We start from the raw sequence: 27,059 nt of genomic DNA on the forward strand, positions 1-27,059 counted from the left end.
GGTGGTGCTTCATGGCAGCCTTTGGAAGGCAGCACCAGCGCAGGCAGGCACACTCACCAGCTTCTCACATGAAGATTAATGCACTTGTGTGGGACTCACCTTGATCCTGGTGCCACACGCAGCAGAGCAGTTCATTAACTCTGAACAGCTACATAAAGAAATCAGCATCCCTGACAAAACTGCCTCCCCCCATACCACACACACTGAGCCTCAGCTCAGCACTTCCAGAATAAACTTACCCAACCCGGTGTCAGCTTCTGGAGAGCTTTCCTCTCAGTACAGGAACAGGAAAGATTAGCTACAAACTTAGGACTTTTGTTTGGCTAAATGTACTGCTGTCATTGTAAAGGAGCACAAAACTTGATTCCACAAGCAAAGCTTAAATAAACAAGTTTTAGAGAAACGTTGTAATTAATGGTCTGTGCGTTGGCAGGAATAAATTGAAGAGAATTCTGGGAACTTCCCCCACATGGCTCTGGCGTTGCAGTGACTTGTCCCCAGAGCAAGTCAGAATTGTTTGACCCCAGGCTCAGCACTGATTAATGACCTATTTTTCCACCACTTCTCAGTTACATTAGATCTCAATCGAAAAAATTGATAGCCCTCACCAACTTTGAACTCACCTCGCAATTCCACAGAACGTATTATCTTCTCCAGCTAATGCCTCACCCAGGAAACAGATGCTCCTGTCATTTTCCTGAGTTTTCATCTATCCACTCACAGTCCTTGGTCTTGTCCTGGCACGAAAAGAACAGCGCTGTGAAGCTGACTCACCACGCTGGAAGGCACGATGAGATGTACCCATGGATCCAGATGATGTTATCTTCTACGGGCTGGTGAGAGGTGCAGAATTCCCACCCCTGCAGTCCCTGCTCAGATGGCAGTTACCACTTCTGCAGTTACTGTGTGAAGGCTGAAGCACACTCTGCCCATTTGGCCGCTCAGCAGCACGGTCAGCCCATAGCATACGGGGTCCCGCTGGCCACATCACTGAGGTGCTGCGGGAGAACTGCAGGCAGACAAGTAGCACAAAGCACTGTTTTCTTTGGTGTGGTGTGCAGTTCTTAGAAATTACTTTTGCTCCCACAGTCCCTCCTGCAACAGGTCCAGAGCCAGGGCCTCTGCCATTCTGAGAAGTCCCCATGGCTCCTCCCTCAGTGTGTAATCCCAGCTGCTGTTTAAGTGCACTGTCTCTCTCTCTCCAGCTCAGCAGGCTACATTCTGTCACTGGAGACTTCCGAAACATCACCCCTTCTACTCTACAGTTACAGTATCAACTGTCTCAAGAAAAACACGTTTGCTCAAATTCCTGTGCAGAGTAACATACGAAAGAAGTAACAACCTCTGATTATTCCCCACTGCTGGTGGTTTCCTGAATCCCTCCTAGGTGTGTCACTTCACAATAATCACGGAGCAGGGAAGCATGAAATTCGATTTCTTTCATCCGAAGATGTTGGCAATTACTTTAATTTTTATTCAGCATCACTAAAAGAAAGCTTTTGTTCAGCAACTTAATATGAAGTCTTTTAACATCTGTTTCAGCAATAGAACCTCTGCTTTCTTTTCTGTCAATGTATTAATCTCATCAAAAGACAGAGTTTAAGCAGTGGAATGAAGCAGACTAAAAACACAGCAGCAAGAAAACCGAATACTCTTTTCAAATACAGATCTGTTCTGAACCATCCGCACTCCCTCCATCAGATCAGACCTGAGCAACAATGTAACCCTCGTTTCCATCCACCAACATGAAAGGCAGAGAGTATTATTTTACTCTGTCCTGGATCCCTCTGAAAACAGAAACAGGAATGGCTGGATGTACCACACAGAGGAGACTAAATAAAGAAGGAAGCGTAAGAGAACAGCACCAGCTAAGCGTGTGCATCCCTAAAAACATGCTTTTAAAAGAAAAGTCCAGACATGTTTATATAAATAATTCACATTTACTTCAAAGACAAATAAATACCATGGCCATCTTTCCCCCAGTTTCACCATAAGGATGTGAAAAACAACATGGCAGCACCAAGTGGAGAAACGAAGACAACTGTAATGAAAGACTTCTGGTTAAATGATGAAATAAAGGTCAAACGTTGGCATGCTAAACAAAAGCAGAATAACTACAGGTGATGCTGGAACCGCAGCCTGGAACGAAGGAGATCATCCCAGAGAAGGAAATTAACAACAGCATTTAATAAAGAGAAATTTGCAAGTACCACAACAGCTTTATTTCCACCTGAAAAGTGCCTGCTGTAAGCACATCAGTAATGCCCACGTAACAGTAGCCTATTGTTCACCAGGTGTACAACAGAGGTGGAGGGCTGCTGCGTTGTTGTTGCTTTTTTAAAGCAAGAGTTTACTGCCCCCGCAGACACGGAGAGCACTTCAGGCAACCACTGCTTTCTGCCAGGTGAAGCAGTACCAGCGACCCTTAAGAGCAGGCTGGAGAATCTAAAGGAAAGAAGCTAAGAAACACCCCAGGAAAGCAAACAAAGGCAGTGCTTTGGTTCACTTTAACAGTCTTATTTTAGGAAAGAACATTTTGGAAGAAAAGGCTCCTTCACAAAGCGCTTCCTATCGCAATACGAGTACAACGTGCACTCCACAGGAGTTACGCCTCCTGCATGTGAGCGGTGAGGTACGGCTGGGAGGGGTACAGCCGTCTTTCCTCATCACAGCTTCCCAGGTTCTGCTTCCGACTTCTCATCCATCAGGTCTTTAAATCCCAGCTTTTCCAGAGGTTCGTTAGCCATGAGCTGCCTACGTCGGAAACAACAGAAACAACAACTTTGCACAACACGCTCTAGAGCACAGGGAGCAGCGTCATTTTCTGCTTCACTCCCTACTATTCGCTGTAGAGAAACCCAAGGCACGCAGCGCGGCTGCCACCACGCAGAGCCTCAGAAACGTCGCTGTGGGGACGGCAGCACCGGGACAGCCTCCCTCCGCACAGCCCGCCCCACGGTGCTTCCTAACGCCCTTCAGCCCTCCCCGCGCGGCGTCCGGCCTCACCACGGGCCGCGCGCGCTGCTGCACGAGGAAGGCACAGCTGCGTCCGAGCACGCGCAGCGCGTGCCCGCAGCACCGCGCGCCCCCCGGCCGCCACCTGCCTGTCCATGCGGCACTGCAGGTAGGCCATGGCGCGCTCCCGGCACGCGCCGCTCTCGAAGCCGCTGTCGCGGAGGCACTGCATGAAGCGCTCCTTGAAGGCGCTGCACTCCCCTGCAACACACAGCGAGGGCCGCGCTGCTGCCGGGCTCGGGCTGGGGCTCGCGCGGCGCTGAGGGGGAGCGGGGCCCGGCGGCAAGTCGCGTTACCGCACCGAAGTGATCCAGCGGGAAGGCGCCCTTGTCCGGCGGCCGCGGCTTGAAGCTCTTGGCGCTGAAGTTCATAGCGGTAGACATGGCTGCAGCACCGGGCCCCGCCGCTCTCGCGAGAGCGCCGAACGCGTAGAGCGGAGCACGTGATCGTCGCTTCGATGAGGGGGCGGGGCCACGCCGCTACGGAAACGGCATCGGCGTCGCTATGGTAACCTGTGAACGCGTCCGCGCGGGGTGGGGAGCGTCGCCACGACAACGTGGCGGGGGCGACGGTGACGTCACTGCCGCAGGCAGCACCGCGGGCCGCCGTGCGCGCCCTGCCGCCGCCCGCCATGCCGGCCCCGCCCGGCGGGAAGGTCGGGCCGGAGCCCCTCAGGGAAATAAAGCTCGTCGTTCTCAAAATCGCCCTGTTATTTCCTAATTTGGCTCCGAGCGGGAGGGCCGGGAGTGCCGGTCACAGGAAGCTGCCCGCGTCAGCAGAGGGAAAAATGCCTTCTCCTCTTAAAATGTGTTTATCCGTTTGTGAACAAACGGGAAAAGAGCAAAACTCCGAGATCGGTGCCCGATGTGTTCCCAGGGAAAGCAGCTCTATGCTGCTGCTGTGAGCCGCGCCTGGCTGAGGGCGCCTGCTGGCACCGAGCACCTGTCTGCAAATACAGAGGTGTCAGCAAAGGACCAGGGACGGCCGCTCCCCCAGCAGCAGGGATGCTCACACGAGGCCGAGCAAAACGCTGTGTTGCCGTGTGTGCACACAGCACGCCCTGTGCAGGGCCTGACATCCCGTCCCGGGAGGAGGCTGAGGAATGGTGCTGCGTTACCACACCCCGGCGTTATCCATGGGCTGTGCTGCTGCTGCCGCCTAATTTTCTTCCTCTCTGCCCGCAGCTGCAGTCGGGTGAAGGCGGTCTTTCATCAGTTTTAAGTTGATTTTCTTTTAATTAAATGACTGAGATAAGGAGAAATGATGTGCAGCGGGAGGGGGAAAAAAAAGAAAGCAGTTGCAATTGCTGGGACGGCCATTACAGAAATATTACCTGCAGCACCACTTAAAGGGCTCTTTTGTTTATGCTTTGATCGCTTTCTTATTGCAGTATTTGCAATTGTAAGTGGAAAATTACACCGTGTTCTGTTACACAAGCGACTGGTTGACGCAGCCTGAAAGACGAGGTTTTATTTATTATTGCGTTTTCAGGGCTACGAACAATAGATGCGTTTTTTTATTATGGGGTAAATAGCACTTTTCCACTTGACTTCATGATAACAGTTAACAGCAAAAAGGAGATGCTCCTTTTTCATCAGCTCACGCAACAAACTCGGGGCCGAGCAGCAGAGGAGCGGCTCAGGCTGAGGCTCCCGATCTCCGCTGTGCTCCTCAGCCCCCATGCAGCGCTTCGCCCCAATTCCCTGCGTGGCGAAAGGAGAAATCAAAGGAAAAGACGTGCAGAGATCCCGCAGTGGGATTATTCCCAAACAGAGACAATGCTGTGCAGAGGCTCCATCACCTGGCTGCATTGTATTCAAATGTTTGAACTGCCTGTCCATTAACTCACTGTCTTCCCGTGGAATCTTTTGTAGCCACCTGAATTCGGGCCAGGTACAGCAGCAGGTGTGTGCTAATGCTTACTTAATGCTTTACTGCCAGTGCCAGTCGTATCTTCTCGAGTTTCCTTTAAAGGTAAGGTTTGTCTTACAATCTCATACAAGTGCTTTAGCACTTTAGTATCTGTTTTTCCCAAGGAGATCAAATAAAACCTCCATTAGATAACAATTGTTAAGAGGAAAAAAATCTAATTTGCAGATTAAGCCAACGAAAAGAATTCAGTAAAAACAGAGCCACAAAGCAGTGTTACCAACAAAGAATTCAATGCTTTCCACATATAATCCTTCAAAGAAGTGAGAGATGTTCATGGCATAGGGGGGTGTGGGAAAAAGCTGCCACTTGTACAGGAAATATCAGGTCATTTGTAGAGCATCCAGTGCGTTGCGGTGCTTCTACCCCAGAACCCCTCCCGCAGGTTAGAAGGCTCAGAATGGGTGATTCCCTGAACTAGGGAAAATCTTGGACTTTCAAGTGTGACATGATTTAAAAGCTTGAATCAGAGCCGTTAGTCATTAATTATGTACTAAAGCAAAAGTTTGCTCTTTTACAACGTTGTCAAATCACAGGGAAAACCCTTAGCACTGTCGCTGCTTATCCATCAGCTGTACAGATGCACCTGCAGACGGGCTCTGTACTCACCCCACACTGCTCTGGGAAGCACCACCGAGACACACCACGTCAGAGCAGAAACCAGAACCTCTCTTCCTTGGCCTTGGGAGCATTGCAAAGACTGTGACTGTTTTCTCTCCCTCACCTTGCTGCATCTTTTGAGAGCCTCCAGCTCCAAGCTAGCACGTAGTTAATTGGAAAATAATTTATCGACAAGATGCGAAAGCCTTTGAGTAACGCAGGAGGCGATTTTGCAGCTCAGCTTAGTATAGCTGTAAGAAATGAATCAGTTGAACAAGACCAAGCACATTCAGGCACTGGAATTTGTGCCCTTGAGACTGCTGTTCCCAGCTCCAGCACTGAACACACCTCAGAGAAACATCCTTGCAGCAGCTCGCTGCTCGCCTCACCCTCACACCGTCAGCTCTCCGCCAGCTCTTACATAAAGTCTCTTGCTACATCACTGCCACGGGCTGTTGTAAACCATTTTTCTCCCCTTTAATTCAAGTTCCTAGACAAGCAAAAATGTAGATTATTGCCAGTAGTCTGGGGAACGGGGATTTCTGTTATGGATGATTAATGAAACGTTATTGTTTTGCACTTAGGGGGAAATCACAGTTTCATGCCAGTAAGGTCAGGGCCTTAATATGCTATGCGCTCTGCAAAGGTGTACAGAATGATAGATCACGTTCTGTAATGACTGAGTCAAAGCCTCACCGGGGTAGAAGGGAACACAGCAGAAACAGAAGCATGGCGGTGAAAGCCGAAGCAAACTTCTTATTATGTTGCTAGTTGCAATTCTGGTATATCTAAATCCACATCTCCATCTGCTCCAAGACAGGGGCCCCAAAACTGAGATGCTGGAACACTGGCTCTGGATACCTCCCTACTAATCCTCCTATCTGGTACGTCCCAAACTGCTCCTGGATTAATGCTACTTCTGCTGTGCTGTGTTGAGGAGGTTGAAGCTGCAGACCTGGGGCAAAAGGAGCCTTGGTGCTAAGTGAGGTGGTGGAATTCTTCAGTCCCGTTTAGAAAACAAATCTGTCACAACCTGGACTCCTCAGCATTAACTTCTTAGGTCAGGCTGCCTCGGCTTGTTGACCTTGGACACAAGGCTCAAACTGTAGGTATTTTTATAGGTGTGCATATTGTAAAGCACATCACCAGCACCAAGTGCCAGGACATGCTGTATTGTTTGTGACAGTGAGGCTCCTGAAGGAACGACATCGGTTTGTGAGCAATGCTTTTAAAAGGAGCAACGCTTCTGAGAACAGTTTGTTGCTAAAAGAGGTACAGACATAAAGTGTGGGAGGCAGTGTCACCTTAGGCTCTGCACAGAGACAGTGTGCTAAGCCCCTGCAGAGGTTGGTTTTACATGGTTCCCTCCAGTGGCCAGACCCATCACACACAGTTTTACACAATCCTTCAGTCTTTGGAAATTCATAGTAAAGTGATTTTTAAAAGTATATTTTCAGGGGTTTTCCTTTCCAGAGTAGGTGTGCAACAGACTGGTTTGACAGGCAAATGGATAGAAATCCAGTACAAGTTAGCTGTACCCAAATGCCCATAGCAAACACTGAGCGGTGTCCTGTAGAGATCCCACAGAAACACTGTTTTGCAGGATGGGGAGAAGCAGGTGGAATCCAATAAAACACTGCAATAATGGCTGAAAAAAAGAGGAAGGAGGTCAAAGTCTGAGGCTTTTGATTTCTTTTTGCACTGGCATTTGTCAAGGTGAGCAGAATCCCTTGGCGAGGAGCTACCTGAGTTTTAACACATCTGAGTCTATAAAAACGTTAATGTTTAAAAGGGTTTATATATCCCTGATAACAATGCATGGCTGATAGGCATCTCATGTGGTTGTAAATGTGCTGCAGAGACTTGCAAGACATACAAGCCCTTGGTGTTCACTCTTGTGGTTTATTATGTTATCAGAACTCATTGACTGAGTTATGGCTTTATAATAGCTCTTTTTCTGCATTATCCAACTGTTACCATAGCATTATTACCCCGTGTCCCATTAGAAGATTGTATCCAGATTGATTCCAGATGAACACACAGAAGTTAGATGAGTGAGGCTGTTTAATGTACAGGGTCCTTTCCTAGGAGGAACCCATTATTTCCCCGAGCAATGCCCACAAACCCTGCCTTCCTGAAGGTGGTATTGGTTCTGGCTTGTGCTGGTAGAAAGACAAAGGCACTTGTGGGCAGAGAACAGAATTTACTACCCAGCCCTGTAAGCCAACAAATTGGTTGGCAGTGCTTAGGAGTGCATAGTGGAAGCCAAGGTTTGTGAGGAAGAGATGGAGGTGAGGAAATGGCATTCGTGGTATTTTAAAACTGCCACGATCATCTCCCGTGGAGACCTCATTCATCCTTTCCAGGCATGGCTCCTGCAGGCTGCAAGTCCGTCGGCTCGCTGCTTGAGAAAAGATTTCAGGCTCTCTTATCACCAGGTACAACCTGTGTTTGAAGCAGTTGGAAAGCCCCTGAGAAGACTCTCCTTTCTATAGCAGTAGCCACCTCTGCTCCGGTAGAAGAGGACACAGACCGAGGTCTTCTCACTTGTGCAGCAGATCCTGACAAGGACACAGCTATGTGTTGCCCTCCTACCTTTCCTCGCACTGCCTACACCTCTCCTGCAGATCACAAATCCCCTTGTGAAAAATCTCCCCTCCACCCCAATAACCAGCTACAGAGAACAGGCAGACATGCAGGCACCTTTCCTCATGTCAATCTAATTAGAGTTTATTGATTCCTCTTGCCTCCAGCTAATGTACTTTTATTATTATTAATAAATAATCATCATTTTTTCCACCAGTGGAGCCTCAGAGGATTCTAGCAAAAAGGATTATTAAAACTAAAGATTTCTAAAGGGTGGGACAGCAGCACAGCCCGGTAATCAGACAGAATATGCAAGTGGGGAGCACAATATCCCCATCCGAGAATATGTGATGGAGCATCACATTGGCTTCTTCCCCTCAGGCCACCAATTACAGCTGTGGCCTCCCGTTCATGATCCTTTCTGTTTCGCTGACATCCCCCAAGGACACAAAGGGTGCGGGTGGCTCTCGGTGAGCTGTCAGCCCCCCAGACACGCTGGCTCTTGCAGGACCGTGCCCTGGCATGGTGGATGACTCAGTGCTCAGGGCTTCGCGCTCCTCCTGGTTGGCACCCGCTCTGCAGCAGCTCCAGGCAGCCTCTCTCCTCTGCCCAGCCTGCTGCCCAGCCCTGCCCCGCTCCACCTACAGTCACGCGGGGTCTCTTTCCCACCCGAGGCAGAAGTCTGGAGGGGATGCTCTTTCCTAGAGGACTGCACATATCTGCTCTTGAAAAGGCAGGAACCACCACATCACTAAACTAGACAAAGCACACTGCCTCTGACCAGTAGGCTGCAGAATAGTGACTCAAGTGATTTCGGGGGCCTGTTGGGATGGTCAGCAGAGGACTAGCAGGACGGTAACAATGTCTGCCACGAAAACACTGGGTTGCCCAAGGAAGTGATTTTGCCGGTGTGCTGGAGAAACAGAGCTTTACCCGTGGGGGGACCAACACTTTTCTGCAAGCCTGAAGTCAGCACATCGTGTCAGCTCCATCCCATCTACTTGGTTGGCTTTGTGTTCTCCAGGGGCTTCCTTGCCAGCTGCCCCCTGGTCATTACTGAGGGCCTTCCCTCCCAAGTTCTGCTTCTCCCATTGGCTGCCCAGTGCTCCAGCGAAGTCGCTGCACCAGGACAGCCATGGGAGAGCCCAGCACAGCCCTTCCTTCTGCACCAGAAATCACATGGACCACAACATCCACGTAACACTGGAAAACAAACACCTTGCTCTGTTCTTGCAGATGAAATAGGAGCTCCAGATTAAGTTAATCCAATTTTCTGAATAAAATAGGTAGCTTTTTTGGCAGGTAAAAATGTACATGTGGTCCAAATGGAAGTAAACAAGACCTGAGAGCCTTTTTCTCTGTGCAAAGCCACTTCCCCACAAGGTGTGCTCAGGTGATGACAGAAGGGCTATAAAGGAAGCCCCAGGATGCTCATACCCACATTCTGGTTTCTGATCCAGCCATGGCCATAACAAGCTTTCTGCAGTGTGTGGCCATCAGCTCGCTGCTCTATCTGGCAGCAGGGCTGGCCGTTCTCCTTTACTTCACCACCAGCTGGAAGAAGAGAATTTGCAATTTGCCTCCTGGGCCGCAGCCTCTTCCTCTGATCGGAAACTTGAATGTTGTGGACCTGAAAAAGCCATTCCAGTCGCTGACAGAGGTAGGCTGGGAGTGAGCAGGCAGGGGGAAAGCATGCAATTCCCAAAGCAAGGAATGCAGCTAGGGAAATGGAGATGCAATTGTGTGCTGACAATGGGGAGACCCAGTCCTGCTAAGTTCATCCGGGCAGCCACAACGAGAGGGCCTTGCAGATGCTCAAATTCTGCAGTTAGTGGTGGAAGGACTTCCTGGGCTGCAAAATGCATATTTCCTACAGCAGTCACACAGCGTCCATTAGCCTTCATCTGTGGTTCCACCAGGTTTGTGCAGAGCAGTTTCCATGGCCGTACCATAGGCATGCCCATAGGGAAAGCCACCTATTTCTGGCAGTCCTGGGGGATCCCATGATACAGCTGTCTCTTGAAGGCACCGGATTCACTTCCCATAAGCTGTCAACCAGCTTTAGGCTTTCAGGTGTGCTGCATTCAATCCTTGAGTTGCTGAGTAAAACCAGGGCTGACACCAAGAAGTCCTAATGAGAAGAAATAACCAAAGGCAGGCCGGGTGGTGGCTGTGATGTGCTGCCCCAAACCTGCTGCACGCCTGTTCGCTGCCAGGGAGGCATGAACCAGCGCTCATGTTATCTCCCAAGCTGTCAAATGGTCATTTGATGAAAACAAATTTAATTTGTCTGGTGTAATAACAGGAGCTGCTTCTAATCTGAAATTCAATTTTCGGTATGCACCTAATGCATAGCAAACGGTAACTCAGGCACGTCGGAAACAAGGAGACATTTGGAGCGGATGGCTTGCAGTGTTTAAACTAAAGCTAAAATACCAAGTGAGTGATTAGATTGTCAAAGCCACTCTTCTGTGTGACGGATGATTCATATTTAATTTCCTATAAAAGCCCAGTGCTCCTGTGACATTATATACAAGAGAATGCTTCCTAGTTAGGCTGAAGTTTCTGGTGGCCAGCAAATGATTTCACCACGAATACAACACTACCTACCTTGCAACAATTAGGGACAAGTGCTGTCCTGAAAGAGTTATTGTCTAGCTTTGTTTTTGTAGTGTTTGTGGCTTCAGCCCTGAAGTGGTGCCCACACCCGTTCGCCTCAGGTCAGTGGTATTAAAATAAACAGCCTGCCTGCTACAGCATTTGCAAACAGCCTCCACACAGTAGTATTGCTATGCTGGCCTGTTGCTGCAGAACACCACAGGAATGCAGTGCTTTTTTATTGACTGCTCATCTGATAGGAGTAGCGATAGCAGACACCTTGTTGTGCAAACAGGGTGCAAGCAGAGATGCTGGCAGTGATAGCCGTTGCTCAGCAGTCGCAGTACAGCAGCACCTGAAGACCTGGAGCAGGGCTGGGAGGGACGCTGCGGGCTGGAAGCTAGCTAGGGAGGTAGCGTTTGGGTCCAGCTCTGGTTCAGAATGAACGTATTTATTCACTGTGACAGCTCTCCAAGCTATATGGCAATGTCTTCACCGTGCATTTCGGACCCAGGAAAGCTGTGGTGCTGGCTGGATACGAAACCATCAAGGATGCCCTTTTAAATCATGCTGAAGAATTTGGAGAGAGAGCAGAAATACCCATATTTAGGAAAATGACACGAGGAAACGGTAAACAGCCTTTTGGTTGTCATTGGTTTTTGTAGTTGGTCTGCAGAGACTGCAGAGAACATCTTATGACTGCCTTTTGTCTGTACAATCATGTACTGAGCAGCTCTGTAACAAGGCCTTACAGACATTTACTAACCACAGGCAGCATAAGGATTTGACACTTTCATTTTAGGCATAGCATTCAGCCACGGAGAGTTATGGAAAACTATGAGAAGATTCACCTTGTCCACACTGCGAGATTTTGGAATGGGAAGGAGAACGATTGAGGTCCGAATCCTGGAGGAACTAAATTCTCTAATTAAACATTTTGAATCTTATCAAGGTGAGTGTCAACAATTTCATCCGGAGACAGAAAACGTGTCTAGCAGAACAATAAAGATTAACGAAAGTTTAACATTGAGCAAATGGTATTTGATGGTTAAAGTTCAGCATGTGCTTAGGTAGGTTATTAAACGGAGGCCTTAAGACATTGAAACCAGAGTCCCTGCTGTGCATTCTGGGTGGTAAATGAGGCTTTTTCTCCACATTTCCACAGTAAACTGACCAAATCTCTGTCCTTTTCCCATGCCTTGAATGTGGCATTTTGCACAGCATTCCCTGATAATATCTAAGGCCAGCCAGCTGTTCCCTGCCCCAGCAGCACACCCCTGCATCACAGGGCAAAATGGGCATCATCCCATCATCATTTTGCCTGAACTGCAGGGAAACCATTTGACACGAAGATGATCCTCAACAATGCTGTATCCAACGTCATCTGCTCTATACTGTTCGGAGAGAGGTTTGAATATGATGATCCAGCATTTCTCACTTTGCTGAAGCTGTTAAATGAGAATACCAAGCTGCTGGGCTCACCGATGATGCTGGTAAGGGCTTGATTTTAAGTCTTAGCTTTTGGGGGCATGTCTGATTGATGGTGTTTGTCCTCATGGCCTCCCACAACCTACTTCTTGAGGGGAGAACAAGAACAGCACCAGCAGCCTGTACTGAACACACTGCAGCTCTGTATCTGCAGCACACAGCTTCCCGGGTCCATGGGCTCCTCCTCTGCTGCTTATCACTAAGAGAAAGAAAAGCAGTCTTCATCAAAGGAACTCATTCACCCTCTTCCAAGAGGAGAAGCACAATGCGTCTCTCACAACAGAGACTGGTGCTAAAATGCCTGGTGCTAAAATGCCCTCTCAAGTGTGCCTCCAGAACTGAAACTGTTTTGGGGGTCTCCTTGCAGAAATGCCCACCTCTCATGGGAGGACGGAGGTGAGACCAAACATGCTGCATACACCATGTCTGTATGACACACCACAATGCTGAGCTCAGTGCAGCTCACGTTTATGATATCTGTATATGTTCAAAACACCAACTAACAGGCTTCTGTTGCTCCACAGTTATATAATTTCTACCCATCCCTTGGATTTCTCATTGGAGCTTCCAAGACCGTGCTACAAAATATCAGTGAGCTGAGTGCCTTCCTCCAGGAACTCTTCAAGGAGCACGAAGAAGAATTTAATGAGAATAACCTAACAGGCTTCGTTGATGCCTTCATGATGAAGCAACAACAGGTACTTCAAAGCAAAATCTGAGGTTCTCTTGGCTCTGGCTCATTATTAGGACCGATCATCTGTCAGGGATGGAGGGTGAGTAAAAATAGAACTGCAGTGAGCAGAACATGTTGAAGCTCATCCTCATGGTGAGCAGTGCTGTATCACTCCGCCACTCTGCTGGAACTGCTGGTTGGAGTTGTGCTGAAATAAGCTGCCACTCAACACATGTAGGGAGAAGACCATCCACAACCTCCCTGCAAGAATAATACGGTGGCAAGCCTCACTGCAGTAACTGAGTTCTTACAGACCCACTATCTGGATTTGGAGGCTGGATATACGCAAATTCTATACAGTGTAGGTCCTAATACTAAAATACTAAACATTTTGTTTCCCACAGCACGTCACCACAAAAACCTAAGATGCAGACAAAGATGGTGGCAGTGCAGTCACTACTGGTATCACTCGCTGCAGAACTTACAGCTGTTGCCTGTTTGTTTTGAAGGAGTCAAAGAAACCCCACAGTATGTTCCACAATGAAAGCCTGCTGTTTTCAACCCTGGATCTCTTTGCTGCTGGGACTGAGACTACTTCCACAACCATGCGCTGGGGTCTCCTTCTGATGATGAAATACCCAGAAATTCAGAGTAAGGCTGAGAATTCCTCTCGTACAGTATTCTGTTGCATGCATAAGGCTTGGGTTATGGAAGGGAGTGGAACTCATTCAGCACTGTTTAGAGTAATTATTATGAGTGCTCTGAGGGAGATAACAACCACTGACTTTACAAAGGGGTTTTATTCAGATGGATTGCAATAAAACAGCCCAGCCAGGTGGGAGAGGCTGAGGGCCAGACTGAAGGCACAGGAGGGCTCCCCATCGTTATTATCCTGCAGGCTATCAGCATATGTCCATAAAGGTCTCCCATCTCCTGGGGAGCTGCTCCTGATCTGGTTTCTGCTGAAGGCCATGGGCTAACAAAGGTGTGCAGTCAGAGCCAGGCGTGGGATGTCCTGCAGTGCTCCATTCAAGCTCCCTTGGCTCAAGAGTAAAACTGAAAGAACCACACCATGCCCTGACTTACCCACCCCCCTTCCTGCTCTTCCCAACCACCCTCCAAAGTTTTCCCTTTTCTTCATCATGGCCAAACTGAAGGCTATTTCAGTTGTAAGATAAGAGGAGTATCAACTTCTTAATCCTTTCCTCCCCACAAGGAAAAATTCAGGAAGAAATGAACCAGGTCATCGAGCCAGGGGAGATGCCGAAGCTGGAGGACCGGAAAAAGATGCCTTACACAGATGCAGTGATACACGAAATACAAAGATTTGCCAATATTGTCCCAATGGGTGTGTCACGATCAACACCTACTGATGTGAACTTCCGAGGCTACGTAATTCCTAAGGTGAGCTTTGGGGCCAGCAGCTTGCGCTGCACCAATTCATTACCATGTTAACTAAAGCTGATAAGAAATATCTAAATATCTAGAGATGCCTTGATGCTTGGTTTAATCTGCCGTGTAGTTCTTTGTCTTGGACGCAGAACAACTGTTACAAATATGTAGTGGATTGTGGTCTGTTACAGCCACTTGAATCCAGAATAACCAGACTTTAATGAAGTCACACTGGTTTGATTCTATTACGCCCAAAGTGAAATCTATACTTCAGTATACTTCGTAAAAGATCCACCTGAATCTGCAAGAAGAAAGCTTTCATGGTGCAAAAGGAGAGCAGCAACAACTGATAACAGGCAAAGTCACAGTGGGGCCAGGAAGCATCCTCTGGTTCTGTTTGCCATGGCTCAGTCTCATTTGTTTCTTCACATGGGAAAAAAAGAAAGCTATCCCAGCTTCCTTCTGCTCCAAACAGCTGCATCTTTGATCCCTTGCAGGGTACAGAGATTATACCGCTGCTGACCTCTGCTCTGAATGACGAGCTGCACTGGAAAACCCCACATCAGTTCAACCCATCCCACTTCCTGGACGCTGATGGGAACTTTGTTAGGAGAGAGGCATTTATTCCATTCTCCATAGGTGAGAGGGGTAATTTGTGCCCATCCTGGGGCCAGCCTAACAGCACCGTGCCCACTGACCCCAGGGAAGTATGTAAGTGAAGGACACTGATAAGGCAGGATAAGAGGTTTCTGGCCATTGGTCCTGTCCACCACTGCTATAAACTGCTGTTCCTTGGGAGATCTGGCAGACACTGATTTATCCCCAGGCACTGGATGATCTCACACACCTACAGGCTTCCAGGCAGCTTGACACTAAGTCAGCAGTACCCCCCTCCCCAACATACCGAGAAAAGGAAGGAAAAGCTTCCTACCTCATCTGCACAGACTGCGTGTCCAGTTTAGAAGGTCTCGGATGCCATCACCAGCAGTTCCACTACTTAACATTTACTCCTCTCCTTGTTGTTTTCAGGACGAAGGGCTTGTGTTGGAGAAGGCCTGGCCAAAATGGAGCTGTTCCTCTTCTTCGCAGGCTTGCTCCGCAGATTTGTTTTCCAGCCCCCTCCAGGGGTGAACAAAGCAGAGCTAGATCTCACTGCTGATGTTGGCTTCACCCTGAGCCCCATGCCTCACCTGGTCTGTGCTGTGCCCTGCAAATGATCAGATGACATGAAGGTAGTGTAGTGGGCACTTCAAGCTTGAACGCAAGTCTAGCTACAGGGGGAAAAGCTCTCTGCCTGAGCTTTAGGGAAAGGGCACTGGGTTCTGCTATTTGTGTCTTGTTCATACAACCCTTTCCAAGAGCTCTTGTACCCTCTGTACGATGCAAACCCTTCAGACACCTCTGAGCAGCTCTCCCAGACACAGCACGACCCACTCACTGGAACACCAGATGCAGTTCGCAGGGCTGTTTCAAAGAATGACATAGTTTTGAGCCTCCTCTATGGACATAACCCACCAGGGGCTCTCCCCTGAGAGTCTCCATGGGGAATTTCTCAGCCTGAATCCCAGCTCTATAGCAGAGCTGGTTATTGATGGCCCAGCTGGAGACAGCAGCCCCTTAGAGGGTCTGGAAGTCTCCCTGAGATGGCTGTTGAGCCGAGCCTTGGACTGAGCTGCCATTGTGCAGCACAGCCTTATCTTTATCACAGCGTCGCAGACACTCAGGTGTGACACAGGCTGATGCCAAGAGCCAGGCATGGGCCAGCTATCAGGAAACTGCTAAGTGGTTTGGAAAGTGGGCTCGTTCCACATTGTGCTGGATGTTTTACACTGAAGAGCCTATTTATGAGGGGGCCAGTCTAGCAGCTTTCACAATAAGGAAGGCTTTTCTCCCACTCCTTTGCCTCTCCTGGCTCTGACACACATCCAGCCACACTCAGGGCCAGCTCTGTCCCTGCACTAGCAGAAAACAAGCAGCCACAGAAAGTGAGTGCTTTCTGAACCAGCACACGTGATGCTGCACACAAGCCTGAGGCAGTGCTGCAGTCACCTGCATGGGAACCAATGTTACAAATCCAGAGCTGAAAATGCTCACACTGCCAGCAAAGGCTCTGCAGTGCTGACAAAGTTCATAGGATTTTTCCCATAGCCATTAAAGACTGTAAAACTAGAAAGAGAGGTGGGTTAGAGCTTACTATCCAGCCTGTTACTGTGTCACAAGCTTGGTGCATGGGGTCTGCGCAGAGAGCTGGTGTCAGCACAGAGGGAAGCCTTCCTAGGGCAGCTGCTTGGTTAGAACAGTTAATGATTATCTTCTGGAGCAGCCATTATGTGTAGGAACAAGGAGCTGTGCTGCAAAGGGAAGGTGTGAAACTTGAATGATGGTGCGGGTAAGAGAGGAGGCTTCGTCTGTTAACACAGGCAGGAAACCAGATGTGGGTTAGAGAGCGGTGAGTCACTGAAGATGCTTTGTGTTGCTTTGGAAGCAAGAAAGGCAAGTCAGGATGGAAAGAAAAAAGGGAGAAACTGACAGTTACAGAGATTGAGGGGGTGGCTGGGGCAAGTCTAGCACAAAATGTTACTGTCATCTAAACCTGATCTGTGCTGCAAGTGGAAGGAAAGAAAGGAGCAAGAGAATACGAAGAGACGACAAAGTAGTCACTCTTTGTTCAGCCAAGGCTCTGACTTCACAGCTTTAGTTCACATCTACGGGCAGCACTCTGGTAGCTGCACCGTGCTTTGTCCCGGTATTGCACTCGTACGTTCCCTGTGCTCGTACTGGGGCTGCACTTTCACTTGTGCTGTGCCTTGGGGCCAGCTCCAGCTTCCGATCCAGCTCAAGGAATCTGCTGAACAAGCTGTGTTACAAGAATGCCTTTGCTGCTATGCTTGCTTACATTCATTTTGCTGCTGCTTTGTTTGCAGTCTAACTACTGCAAGCTTGACCTTAGCTCCTACTTAACAAATAAATATTTTGCTCTGTTGCTGTTGATCTATCTGGCGTTGCAAGATAAAGCAGATTTAGGGTCGGACCGATAAAGCTGGGCTGCACCTCCTTTTGTACGCCCACACGGAGTGCAGGGATCCCTGGGCAACACGCGGCCAGAACATGTTTAACAACGCAACGTGTGAGCAATGCCCAGAGCCACAAACAGCTCCAAGGAAACCAGGCCGTTTCTAGAAGGTCACAACCAAAAAGGCTTCTTCAGTGCTTTGATAATTATCCCTTCAAAAGTATCTCTTTTCCTAAGCATTTGCGCAGTCCACAAGTCGATGCCATTTTTAAGAAGGGAAGAATTTTCAGAGCTGATTATCTGGTGGAGTCCTCCCAGACCTACAAGATGCTGGAGATGCCGTGCCAGGCTTCTTCTTGCCTTGCTCCCAAGGAGGCAGACAAGCAGCTGAGATGGCTTTGAGTTCTGGATATCATATTTCTAAAAGGACTGACTGACTTGTGGAGAATTTGGGATAGGAGGAAAGGAAAACGGTGATGGAGAAGGAAAACCCTTCACATAGACGCTGGCACAGAACGAGGAGACAGAGAAGGGAGGAAGGAAAGGCAGGGCCATGCAGTGTCCCAGAGATGGTCGGAGTCATCAGCTGCCATCAACCTTTCCTCATCGCAGAGGGAAAAAGGAAAATTAAAGTGAATGGCAACACATTTCAGCTAATAAAGGAAACAGATCTTTTCTGCCTGTTAAAAACCCTAACACCACAGAAGGGATACAGCTCTGTGTTCTCCAAGGTAAAAGCCAGGCCAGGAAGAAATGCGGATGCATTGCCTCGCAGTGCTCACCTGGAGCCCACGCGGTGCTGCTGCCTGGCAGGGCTCTGTGCTGGTGCCGGGCAGGGCAGCACGTAGCAGTGTGGCTCTGGAGCAGAACACGTACTAGACGGGTTATTGAGACAGGAATTTCTTGTCATCGCAACAGCTTGACTTACCTTTGTCATCTTAATGCATTGCACTCAGAGGTTGGTAGGTTTAAAAAAACCCAAGGTGCTCTCCCCCTCCCGGCCTTTCAGACATAATTTAAATCTCTCTCTGAAAGGCTTTTTTATGATTTTGGCAGCTCCCAGGGCAGGGATGACATACCAGGAGCACGGCAGTGGCACGTAGCTCAGGTCAGACCGAGCCCTGCAGGAGCACACGCGGAGCACAGCGCCGTGCCCCTGCTCTGCACCCTGTGCCATCCCGGCCCCATTTGCCCGCTTCACACCCCTGCTGCTCTGTGCTTGCTGCAGCAGGGCTGAGTCACACAAGGCATGCTCTAGAGAAAACCGTCGCCTCCAGCCCATTTCTTGGAAACTAATAAAAAAGTCCCAGAAATGTTGCAACACATTCACTGCTTCTGCCACACCGCCACATCTCTGCAGCACGTGTGCACCAGAGCTGCTCCGGGACCATGCTATACCCCCTGCACACCAGGCCTGCTGCCTTCCCAACCCTCTTTGCTGTCGGAATGCTGAGGACACACTGCCGAATAACATCCTCTATACAATCTAAGCTTTGGATAATAGGAGCTTTGTGCTTCCTGATTGCATCACGACAGACCTTTCTTCCCTGAGCAAACGTATTCCATGGATGGTTTATTCCCAGCATCCCTCTAACGGCCACGGCTCAGCCTGACAGACCTCAGTCCTTCTGCAGGGGATGGGAACCTTCAGGAGGAATGCATGCTCCAGGTGTTTCATACCTTTGACTCACAATAGTTCCATTCTCCATCATGCTCAGGTTCTGCAGCCCCCCAGCTCAGCTAGCTTCATTAACTTCATTAATTTCTCCCCTCTGTCTCTTAGAAGTTGCTCTTTCCAAATGACGAATCTCCCAGCAACTTAAGATCCAATTTTGCCTTCCCATTTAATTTACACTGAATCCACTCATGATCACTTGACCCGTGCTAATTTTCCATGGCCAGCTCCTACATGTCCTGCACCTCAGAAGTCTGCAATCCCATCCCCTCAGGGCACTCCGCAGCCACTCTGTGAGCTTTATGGGCTTCAGCACCCTGGGATACATGGCCGTTACCATCATTAACAACCTTTGATCTCCACTTGACACAAAGTCAAAGCCTCCCCTTCTCCGCTTCTCTCTTTAGCAGCCCCAAGATCCCAAGCCCCAACCAAAGCCAGTCCAAACCCAGGTTTCCTACATGGCTCAGAGGAACCTTTCCATTCCCCCACGTCAGCAGCGTTCAGAGGGTCACAGAACTGCCAGTGAGGGACCTGGAGGTCTCGGGCGGAGGAGGCGATAGAGGAATGCCAAGCACCTTTTCCCATGTATATGTTCCTGCACACACATGCATGGGTTTGTAATTTGAAACTCTCTTTACTCCTGGACAGGCTTTGCAAACTGCTTAGACCACATTCTCCGAGGTGTTTAAAGAGGGTGGAGTATGCAGTATTTATTTAGGTACTCTACAAACCTTAATAAGAATCGAGTGCTTGTAGCGATCGCAGAGAACAAACAGAGAGCCAGCTGGCAGGAGCCGAGCGCTGCCGCTGCGCTTTGATTGCTTCTAACACCAAAAACCAGAGTAGTGCTTTAAAAAAAAATGGCTTTCTTGATTTCTTTTATCTCCGATCCTGTATTAATGGGTCTGCTGTGTGCAGCAGTGCTGTTAGCTGTACTCTATTTTTCAACCGGCTCTAAAAACGCAGCGTTTAAATTGCCTCCTGGTCCAACTCCTCTTCCGATCATTGGTAACCTGCATTTGGTGGACATCAGAAGGCAAGATAAGTCACTAATGAAGGTAGGACAAAAAACCCAAACCTGGATCCTCGTGCATTTTAAAGCTGCCTGGGCTGTATCAGCGCTACTTTTTTGTCTTTTTTTAATATGAACTAAATAGTAAAGGTGTGGAAACTGCTTTATAATATTTTCTTTCTGGTCTTCTTCAAGCCAACGTCTGTGTTGGTGCAGTGTCATTTATGAGCAATCAACCGTTAAGAAAAACACCTTTGGGTAATATGAGATTTCTTCATGTAATTGTGATGATGTACATGAAGTCTGTGGCGCTTGTGGGACTTTAAATATTAATTTGACAGCTCTGGCACCCAGAAAATGTGGACAGCATTAGGAAAGAACTCGTGTGAATGGAAACCGCTTCCCTCCCTGCATCCTAGAGAAGCAGTGGGGGAATGTCGTGATGCAGTGACCCCAAATCCAGATGTCCCATTGCAAAACCTATTCCCTGTGGATGAATGGGATGCACGTTAAAAGCCGGATGGCAGCAGAAGGGTGGGATGGGAAGGCTGAGCTGAGGAACCAGAAGGAGAAGCCTGGAAGCTCTTCCATTGCCTTGCAATCAGAACAGTTTACCCCGCTCATGCTGGAGCTGTGTGTCGGTGTGAGGCGCAACGGGCACAGCCGGCACTGCGGATCGCTCCCTCCTCCAGTGAAGGCTCCATCGCTCCGGTGCTGGGTGAATGCAGGCGGCTGTCGGGTGTGCAGTGCTGGGCTGAGGCTGCATTGCTGCTTTGCCTAATGGGCAGTGCAGGGCTGGGGCAGCTCACCCAGCGTGCTGGGCACATGTTTGCCTTCAGACTGAGAGTTTCTGAATGACCTCTGCGTGCTCTCATTGCTTGCTCTGCTGTATCTGCAGTCACCTATATTTGACTTTAATTTGGGATTAATCCAGAAGAGTTATCCCTGCTCCTCACTCCACAGATAACACCAAAACGGGGTCTGCACTGGGCTGTGGCTGGCTGGGCACACTGCTGGGGTGCTGCTGAGTGGGTGGGGATGCACTCACTCCTCTGCACAGGCTGTGGTTGCATCATGAGGGCTGAGGCTGTGTGCATGCAGCTGGGCAGCACATGGGGCTGCCCACTGTCTTCCTTCGGCCATTGAAGACCCTTCCCTACTGCCCCCATGCTGCTCTGCAGCAGTTGTTGCTCCAGTCCCTTCATCTAGCAGCATCAGGAGCACAGGAGAGGAGCAAGAGCTGTCCTGTGTGACATCACTATTTGCACTATTCTGGTCTTTCTCTGGTTGGCCAACCTGCAGTGCCATCTGAAGTCCAATGTAACCCCAGGTGTTGCACTTATGTCTTTTCACTTTCTCCTTAACAAAGAGACCGGCTTAGCAATGCACTGACGGGGGGTGGGCAATAAACCTGAGCACCCATCCGCTCACCTGTGCAGAACATCCCATGCTCAACCCCGGGGAGTGCTGGCTGAGGGACTTTCCCCCACTGTTGACCATCACACCTTGCCTCTTTTTCAGCTTGCTGAAGAATACGGCCCGGTCTTCACCCTCCATTTTGGCTTCCAGAAAGTTGTGGTCCTGACTGGGTACGAAGTTGTGCGGGAGGCACTTGTGAACTACACAGAGGAGTTTGTAGACAGACCATCCATCCCAATATTTGACCAAATTCAGAATGGAAACGGTACTAGAGCAATGAGGGGGGGGTGGGAGGGATGGTGCCGCTCAGTGCCAGCCTGGCGCTGCTCCCCTGCAGCCTGGCTTTTAAAAACCCCCTCAGACCCTCCCTATGCCGATGGCATTCCCTCACTTCCATGCAATGCATTTTCACTGCCATTATTTTTTGGTAGTGCACTTGCAGCCAACCCTTATCCTCTCGTTGGAGGGTGAGGAGTGGGGTTTTTAAAGGCACAGGTTTGCCCTTTCATCCCGGTGCCTGGTGTCAATTTTGGATGCAGTCAGTCCCCAGCATCTTGTCTCCCTCCTCCAAAGCTCTCAGGAGGGACATGCAATCCGTTCAGCAATGGGCTGAGGCTGGAAATTCTTCCCCCAGGCTTCCCCATGGTTTTCCCAAGGACGTCAGAGGACATCCTGCCTTGTCCCTCCAGCCACTGTTCCAGCCAGGCTCCGGTGTGAGCAGCCAGAAGGCAGCTCTGTATGCTGGTCACAGGCCAGAGTCGGGATTACAATTAGAAATTAAATTACCCAGCCATAATATCAAGAGATGAATTTATCGCTACATAAGGAAAAGGAATTGATGGGGGGAAAAGCATCATTCAGAGCTAATTTACACATAAAATATCCCTGTGGGAGGCTGCCAGCATTGCTCTATCAGTCCCTTCTCTGTTACCCTCTCAACCCAAGTTGGAGCTGCTCAGAAGTGACCCAAAGCCATAAATTCACATGGGCTGTAGGTAGCAAGGGTCAGAGATTTTCTGAAGAATCACTTTTTCTCCCCACCCCAAAGTGGGGGTATTTTTAGTGTTATTGGGAATCTCAAAAACCAGTAAAGCACTGACTGGGATCTAGGAGAGTGAATCATCCCATCCCACAAAAGATAAAAGATCTTTATGATTGGAATAGAACAAAGGGGGAAGCTTCAAAGAGACAAGGCTGTTGCTCGAGGCCCCACCTTGCACCCAAACAGGGTCAGAGAGGTTGCACAGCTGACTCAGACCAGCTCTCCCCTAGCCCCATAGTGTGGGCCTGACAGCCCTCCCCCCACCCCACAGCCAGCAGGCTCAGTGTGAGCAGGAAAGCTGAGCTGAGAGGGTGCAGGGCTGGGGCACAGAGAAATGGGGGACCCCAGTTCCCCAGAGCCATGGGAACTGGGCAGCAGAAGCTTGGGAGCTCCCTCCTCGCCCAGCCCCATAACTCACTTTGTGTGGTGCGGCTGTTCCAGGTGTGTTCTTCTCCATTGGCGATCTGTGGAGGACAACGCGCAGGTTCACCGTCTCCAGCATGCGCAACCTCGGCATGGGGAAGCAGATGATGGAAGGGAAGGTTTGTGAGGAGCTTCACTTCCTCATTGAGAAGATCAAATCCTTCAAAGGTGAGCAGGAGCCCACTGTGGTGCTCTGCAGCATCCACGTCACTCTGACACTGCTCTCCTCCTCCCATTGCAGGGGAACCTTTCAGCCTCAGGTCCTTCAGCATTGCTCCAATCAACATCACCTTCCTCATGCTCTTTGGGGACAGGTTTGACTATAAGGATCCAACATTTCTCACTCTCCTAAGACTCATAGATGAAGTTATGGTTCTTCTGGGATCTCCATACTTGAATGTAAGTAACCTATCCCAAAGGTTAGCATTTTTTCCTGGCCAGTCTACCAGTTACTGGTGGAGGAGCAGTTTCCATTGAACAGTGAAAAAGCTTAAAATTGAGTTGTACTGCATAAAGGCTGATAGATTGCAAAGCCCATTGTGAAAATGAGCCCAGTGTGAAAATGAGCCCTCCAGGACTCCCAGGGATGCACAGATAGTACTACAGACAAAACTCACCTCATCCATCGTGCCTTAGGAAGAAGCTATTTCAGCATGTTGATTCTCCTGCAGACCTAACACTTCTCTCTTTTTTCTTTTAATTTCTTATTAGTATTTCAATTTCTACCCATTCCTTGGATTTCTTTTCAAAACCCACAAGATTTTGCTTAAGAAAATAGAAGACGTGCGTGTCATTATAAGGCAATACATGAAGGCGAGCAGGGAAGATATCAATGAGAACAGTGTAAGGAGCTACACTGATGCCCTGGTATTCAAGCAGCATGAGGTACGGGATTGCTTGGGCTCTGCTGGCTGTTTGCAATGTCTTCTTTTCTAGCTAAAACAGTTGTGGATCTGGATTTCAGCCCTGTCATGTAGCCCTACTGAAATTAATACTATTGTTCTCGTGGCACTGAAATCAGATTCCAGTCTTGTACGGTTGGTGTACTTTACTGCAGGGATTTTTCTATCAAAACTGAGATGTGAAAGTCATTCTCTCAATCCATTCCCCAAATAGCAGTGCTAATAATGTGACATGAAGTCCTTGTTTGTAGTAGAAAATGCATGAACTCACACGTAAGCTGACTGTGCTTTTCTTTTCATGACAACAAATCAATTAATCATTGATACTGTTGCTCTAAGATGAACGATACACTTAAAGTACTGGAATGATAAATGGTCAGTACATTTGCGAGCCCAGCCCTGCATCTTACTTTAGTAGAGACTGCAATTTCACACATCAGTTGATTTCATTCCACACAAAGTATTTATGCTCTGAGTCTTTTCTTTCCCACTGGATCTGGGCCAACGTGAGGCATTAGTCTTCTTCCCATCACTGTGGAGGAAGGTTCAGTGCAGCCTCCTAAGGCCCAGGAGAAGCAACATCAGATCTTTCACCAAGCTGCTCTCAAACACACGATCATACCCAACAGTCTTCCGGGTTATAAAGTATTTCCCAAACTTGCTGAATACGAATACTATTCTAAGAGCTTTCTCACGCTTGTCCTTTTCCAGGAGAAAAACAAGAAAGACAGCCTCTTCCATGATGACAACTTAATAGCATCCATACTTGACCTGGTCATGGCGGGCACAGAGACCACGGCCACCACGCTGCAGTGGGCCATCCTGCTGATGATGAAATACCCAGAGATCCAAAGTGAGCTTCTGGTGTTTTAAGACTCCTCTTCCTCCAGACCCCGGAAAAACACATTTTTTTTTACTAAAATCAAATCTGGAGGGGGAGTTGGTTTCCTTGCTGGGATACATCCCCATTCTTTGTTCCTTCCAGAAAAGGTGCAGGAGGAGATTGGAAGAACTGTCAAAGCTGGAAGCTGGGTGACGTACGAGGACCGCAAGAACATGCCATTTACAAACGCGGTGATCCACGAAGTGCAGAGGTTCATCACCCTCCTGCCCCACGTTCCCCGCTGCACTGCTGTGGACACCCACTTTAGGGGATACTTCCTTCCCAAGGTGGGTACAGCCCAGCCCAGGGGCACACCATGCTCCTCTTGCTGCCAGTGGCACTACAGACCAGCTTCTTTAGAGGGAGCTGTGGGACAGAAAGACAAAATATATGTCCAAAATTACCCCAGAAGGGTTCCTTCCTTTCCAGTGACTGTGCTGAGCCCAGAGAGACCAGTAATGTGGAACTAGATTCAGGCCCTCATGCTCAGCACTTCCACACTCCAAGAGTGACCCTGGTTTACCTCTGATGCCATCTGCCCAGTGAAGTATTTGCCAGGGAACGCGCAGGATCTGACCCTCTGCCTGAGATCCTCGCCGTGCCATGTGGCATTTGGTTTCAGTCCTTGGCACAGCTGGGAAAATCTCACTGACCTCTCCCTGTTGGTGGAGGGGATAAAATCCTCAGGGTCTCCACCTGCCCCACTCAAAGCAAATCTCCCACAATAACAAATTAGTGTCACAAAATAAAGCAACACAGAGCAACAAGTCCTGCCCTCCTGCTCAGCCAAGAATCTTACTGGCAAAGCTACACTTAGCGTTGGAGTGAGATGTTTTGGTAAACCCATGATGGACAGGACTTCTCCGAGGAGCTCCTCCTCATCCCCACCTCCTTCCCCACCCCCCTCACCCGGGACCCTCGGTGCAGCACCACGGGTGCCCCTGGGCCTTGCTATTTCTTCTGTCTTCCCCCAGGGTATAATTGTCATCCCATCGCTCACCTCAGTGCTGCTGGATAAGACTCAGTGGGAGACACCACACCAGTTCAACCCCAACCACTTCCTTGATGCTGAAGGGAATTTTGTCAAGAGGGAGGCTTTCCTGCCCTTCTCCACAGGTACTCAAAGGCCTCGGCCACACCGAGGGGTCCTCATAGATAATTACCGCCTCTCATTTGGATAATGAGCTCAAGGGTTGGCTCCCAAAGATCCAGCCAGGCAGAGGACCTTTATAGGAAGGAGGGCAGCCCTGTGGTAGGGGGGCGGTAGGGCACTGGCAAAGCAACATTAAATTTGGAGTGAGACATTTTGGTAAACCCACTGTGGACAGGACTTCTCCAGCTTGATACGTCCACCAAGTAAGCACGCTGCTTCCATCCGCAGGGCGAAGGAACTGCATCGGAGAGAGCCTCGCCAAGATGGAGCTGTTTGTCTTCTTTGTAGGGCTGCTGCAGACGTTCACTTTCCAACCTCAGCCGGGAGTTTCAGAGGCCGACCTGGACCTGACCGTCCCCGAAACGACTTTCACATTAAGGCCTCGGCCTCAGGCGACCTGTGCCATCCTGCACGAATAGCCAAGGCCTGCTGCGGGGCGGCCAAGCAGGGACGCTGCCAAGGCCCATCTTAGCTATGCTAGGGCTCATCACCCCATCCCGACATGCCACGCTTTGTCACATTTCCCTCCCACTGTCTCCGTCCACTCCCACCCCTACACTTCCCCGTTAGGTCACTGACCCGCTCTTTGCTCCCATGCTGTGGGGGGTGCAGTCAATCAATGAGAAAGCACAATCCTGGTGACCCTCCCAGAGAGGGACACTGAGCAGCTGAAGGACCAGGGGGTGTGTGTCCGTGAGATGTAGGTGTGACATCCACACTTCAACACCAAAGAAGTGAGGCTCACAACACTGCAGAAATCTGCCTGAAATTCCCAGCCAAGACACACCAGTGCTCACTGGGAGCCGCAGAAATACGCTGTAGGTGCTTCCTGAGCCAAGCTCTCTAATTAGCCAGAGCTTCCAGCTAAATCCCACTGGGGCAGGCAGCCAAGTCAAGCACTGAGAGTACAAAACAACCCATCCATGGGCTGTGGGGATGAAGTTCTTCCTCCTTGAAACACAGTCCTGAAAGACACCTTACAGTCTGCAAACCTGTCTAGATAGCCAAGAGTTGCTGCCGCCACATTCAACACTGCTCCACAGTCTGAATGGAAGATCTACATTTATGTTTGCAGTTAACATTCATACCAGCAAGTGACCATAAAAGGCTAATGATACAGGAAAATAAACCAGACTCATTTCTAGTTTTATGGATGTCTGTCTTTTCTGACCTGGTTAAAATAGGAGCAAATATATTCCCTCTCTCAGGAACTCCTGGGCAATCGGTGCAGTTTGGAACATTCTGGCCATTGG

The 27,059-nt window shown here is 49.3% G+C and overlaps 4 protein-coding genes across 10 annotated transcripts in view; 2 read left to right on the forward strand and 2 right to left on the reverse strand.

The window, feature by feature from the left end:
• Window positions 1-1,460: 1,460 nt before the first annotated feature.
• Window positions 1,461-3,661, reverse strand: COX19 (COX19, cytochrome c oxidase assembly factor). 2 transcript variants are annotated; one of them, NM_001256807.2, is made up of 3 exons: window positions 3,317-3,441; window positions 3,101-3,216; window positions 1,461-2,750 (listed from the first exon to the last, which is right to left on the reverse strand). In NM_001256807.2, exons 1-3 carry the CDS (start codon window positions 3,396-3,398, stop codon window positions 2,667-2,669), a joined length of 282 nt encoding a protein of 93 aa, NP_001243736.1. In that variant the 5' UTR covers window positions 3,399-3,441; the 3' UTR covers window positions 1,461-2,666. The 2 variants fall into 2 exon arrangements, with proteins under 2 accessions (NP_001243736.1, XP_046756553.1); XM_046900597.1 differs by lacking the exon at window positions 3,101-3,216 and having other exon boundaries at window positions 1,921-2,754; window positions 3,317-3,661.
• CYP2AC7 (cytochrome P450, family 2, subfamily AC, polypeptide 7) lies at window positions 3,625-15,498 on the forward strand. Of its 2 annotated transcripts, NM_001329504.2 has the most exons (9): window positions 9,426-9,790; window positions 11,196-11,358; window positions 11,531-11,680; window positions 12,061-12,221; window positions 12,741-12,914; window positions 13,399-13,540; window positions 14,106-14,293; window positions 14,779-14,920; window positions 15,311-15,498. In NM_001329504.2, the coding sequence occupies exons 1-9, from the start codon at window positions 9,593-9,595 to the stop codon at window positions 15,496-15,498; spliced, it is 1,506 nt and encodes a 501-aa protein (NP_001316433.2). In that variant the 5' UTR covers window positions 9,426-9,592. The 2 variants fall into 2 exon arrangements, with proteins under 2 accessions (XP_040503368.1, NP_001316433.2); XM_040647434.2 differs by lacking the exon at window positions 15,311-15,498 and having other exon boundaries at window positions 3,625-9,790; window positions 14,779-15,215.
• The window catches only part of CYP2W2 (cytochrome P450, family 2, subfamily W, polypeptide 2), a 32,806-nt gene continuing 13,173 nt past the window's right edge, over window positions 7,427-27,059 (reverse strand). Inside the window, exons 8-11 of one of the 3 annotated variants that reach the window (XR_005839937.2) lie at window positions 25,177-25,312; window positions 22,864-25,019; window positions 15,213-19,985; window positions 7,427-12,415 (exon numbers count right to left, since the gene is read on the reverse strand). The gene's annotated coding sequence lies outside the window, so the exon portion shown is untranslated. The remainder of the gene's footprint in view (window positions 12,416-15,212; window positions 19,986-22,863; window positions 25,020-25,176; window positions 25,313-27,059) is intronic. The other 2 variants (XR_005839938.2, XR_005839936.2) reach the window with 2 other exon arrangements.
• CYP2W1 (cytochrome P450 family 2 subfamily W member 1) lies at window positions 16,603-26,956 on the forward strand. 3 transcript variants are annotated; one of them, XM_015294328.4, is made up of 9 exons: window positions 16,603-16,670; window positions 21,506-21,668; window positions 22,887-23,036; window positions 23,110-23,267; window positions 23,580-23,753; window positions 24,482-24,623; window positions 24,756-24,940; window positions 25,628-25,769; window positions 26,035-26,956. In XM_015294328.4, the coding sequence occupies exons 1-9, from the start codon at window positions 16,659-16,661 to the stop codon at window positions 26,223-26,225; spliced, it is 1,317 nt and encodes a 438-aa protein (XP_015149814.1). In that variant the 5' UTR covers window positions 16,603-16,658; the 3' UTR covers window positions 26,226-26,956. The 3 variants fall into 3 exon arrangements, with proteins under 3 accessions (XP_015149814.1, XP_003642189.2, XP_046756937.1); XM_003642141.5 differs by lacking the exon at window positions 16,603-16,670 and adding an exon at window positions 19,734-20,030; XM_046900981.1 differs by lacking the exon at window positions 16,603-16,670 and adding an exon at window positions 19,734-20,030 and having other exon boundaries at window positions 21,506-21,573.

Source organism: Gallus gallus, chromosome 14, assembly GCF_016699485.2.
Source record: "Gallus gallus isolate bGalGal1 chromosome 14, bGalGal1.mat.broiler.GRCg7b, whole genome shotgun sequence".
Taxonomy (NCBI): domain Eukaryota; kingdom Metazoa; phylum Chordata; class Aves; order Galliformes; family Phasianidae; genus Gallus; species Gallus gallus.

Excerpts from the sequence above, each read along its gene's own strand:
- CYP2AC7 (NM_001329504.2), top strand. The coding sequence starts at position 9,593 with ATGGCCATAACAAGCTTTCTGCAGTGTGTGGCCATCAGCTCGCTGCTC. Across the intron at positions 9,791-11,195 it reads CATTCCAGTCGCTGACAGAG|CTCTCCAAGCTATATGGCAA; the intron begins GTAGGCTGGGAG and ends TCACTGTGACAG. Across the intron at positions 12,222-12,740 it reads TGGGCTCACCGATGATGCTG|TTATATAATTTCTACCCATC; the intron begins GTAAGGGCTTGA and ends GTTGCTCCACAG.
- COX19 (XM_046900597.1), bottom strand. The coding sequence starts at position 3,648 with ATGGCGGGCGGCGGCAGGGCGCGCACGGCGGCCCGCGGTGCTGCCTGC. Across the intron at positions 2,755-3,316 it reads CTTCCCGCTGGATCACTTCG|GCAGCTCATGGCTAACGAAC; the intron begins GTGCGGTAACGC and ends TTTCCGACGTAG.
- CYP2W1 (XM_003642141.5), top strand. The coding sequence starts at position 19,833 with ATGGCTTTCTTGATTTCTTTTATCTCCGATCCTGTATTAATGGGTCTG. Across the intron at positions 21,669-22,886 it reads CCAAATTCAGAATGGAAACG|GTGTGTTCTTCTCCATTGGC; the intron begins GTACTAGAGCAA and ends CGGCTGTTCCAG. Across the intron at positions 24,941-25,627 it reads GGGGATACTTCCTTCCCAAG|GGTATAATTGTCATCCCATC; the intron begins GTGGGTACAGCC and ends GTCTTCCCCCAG.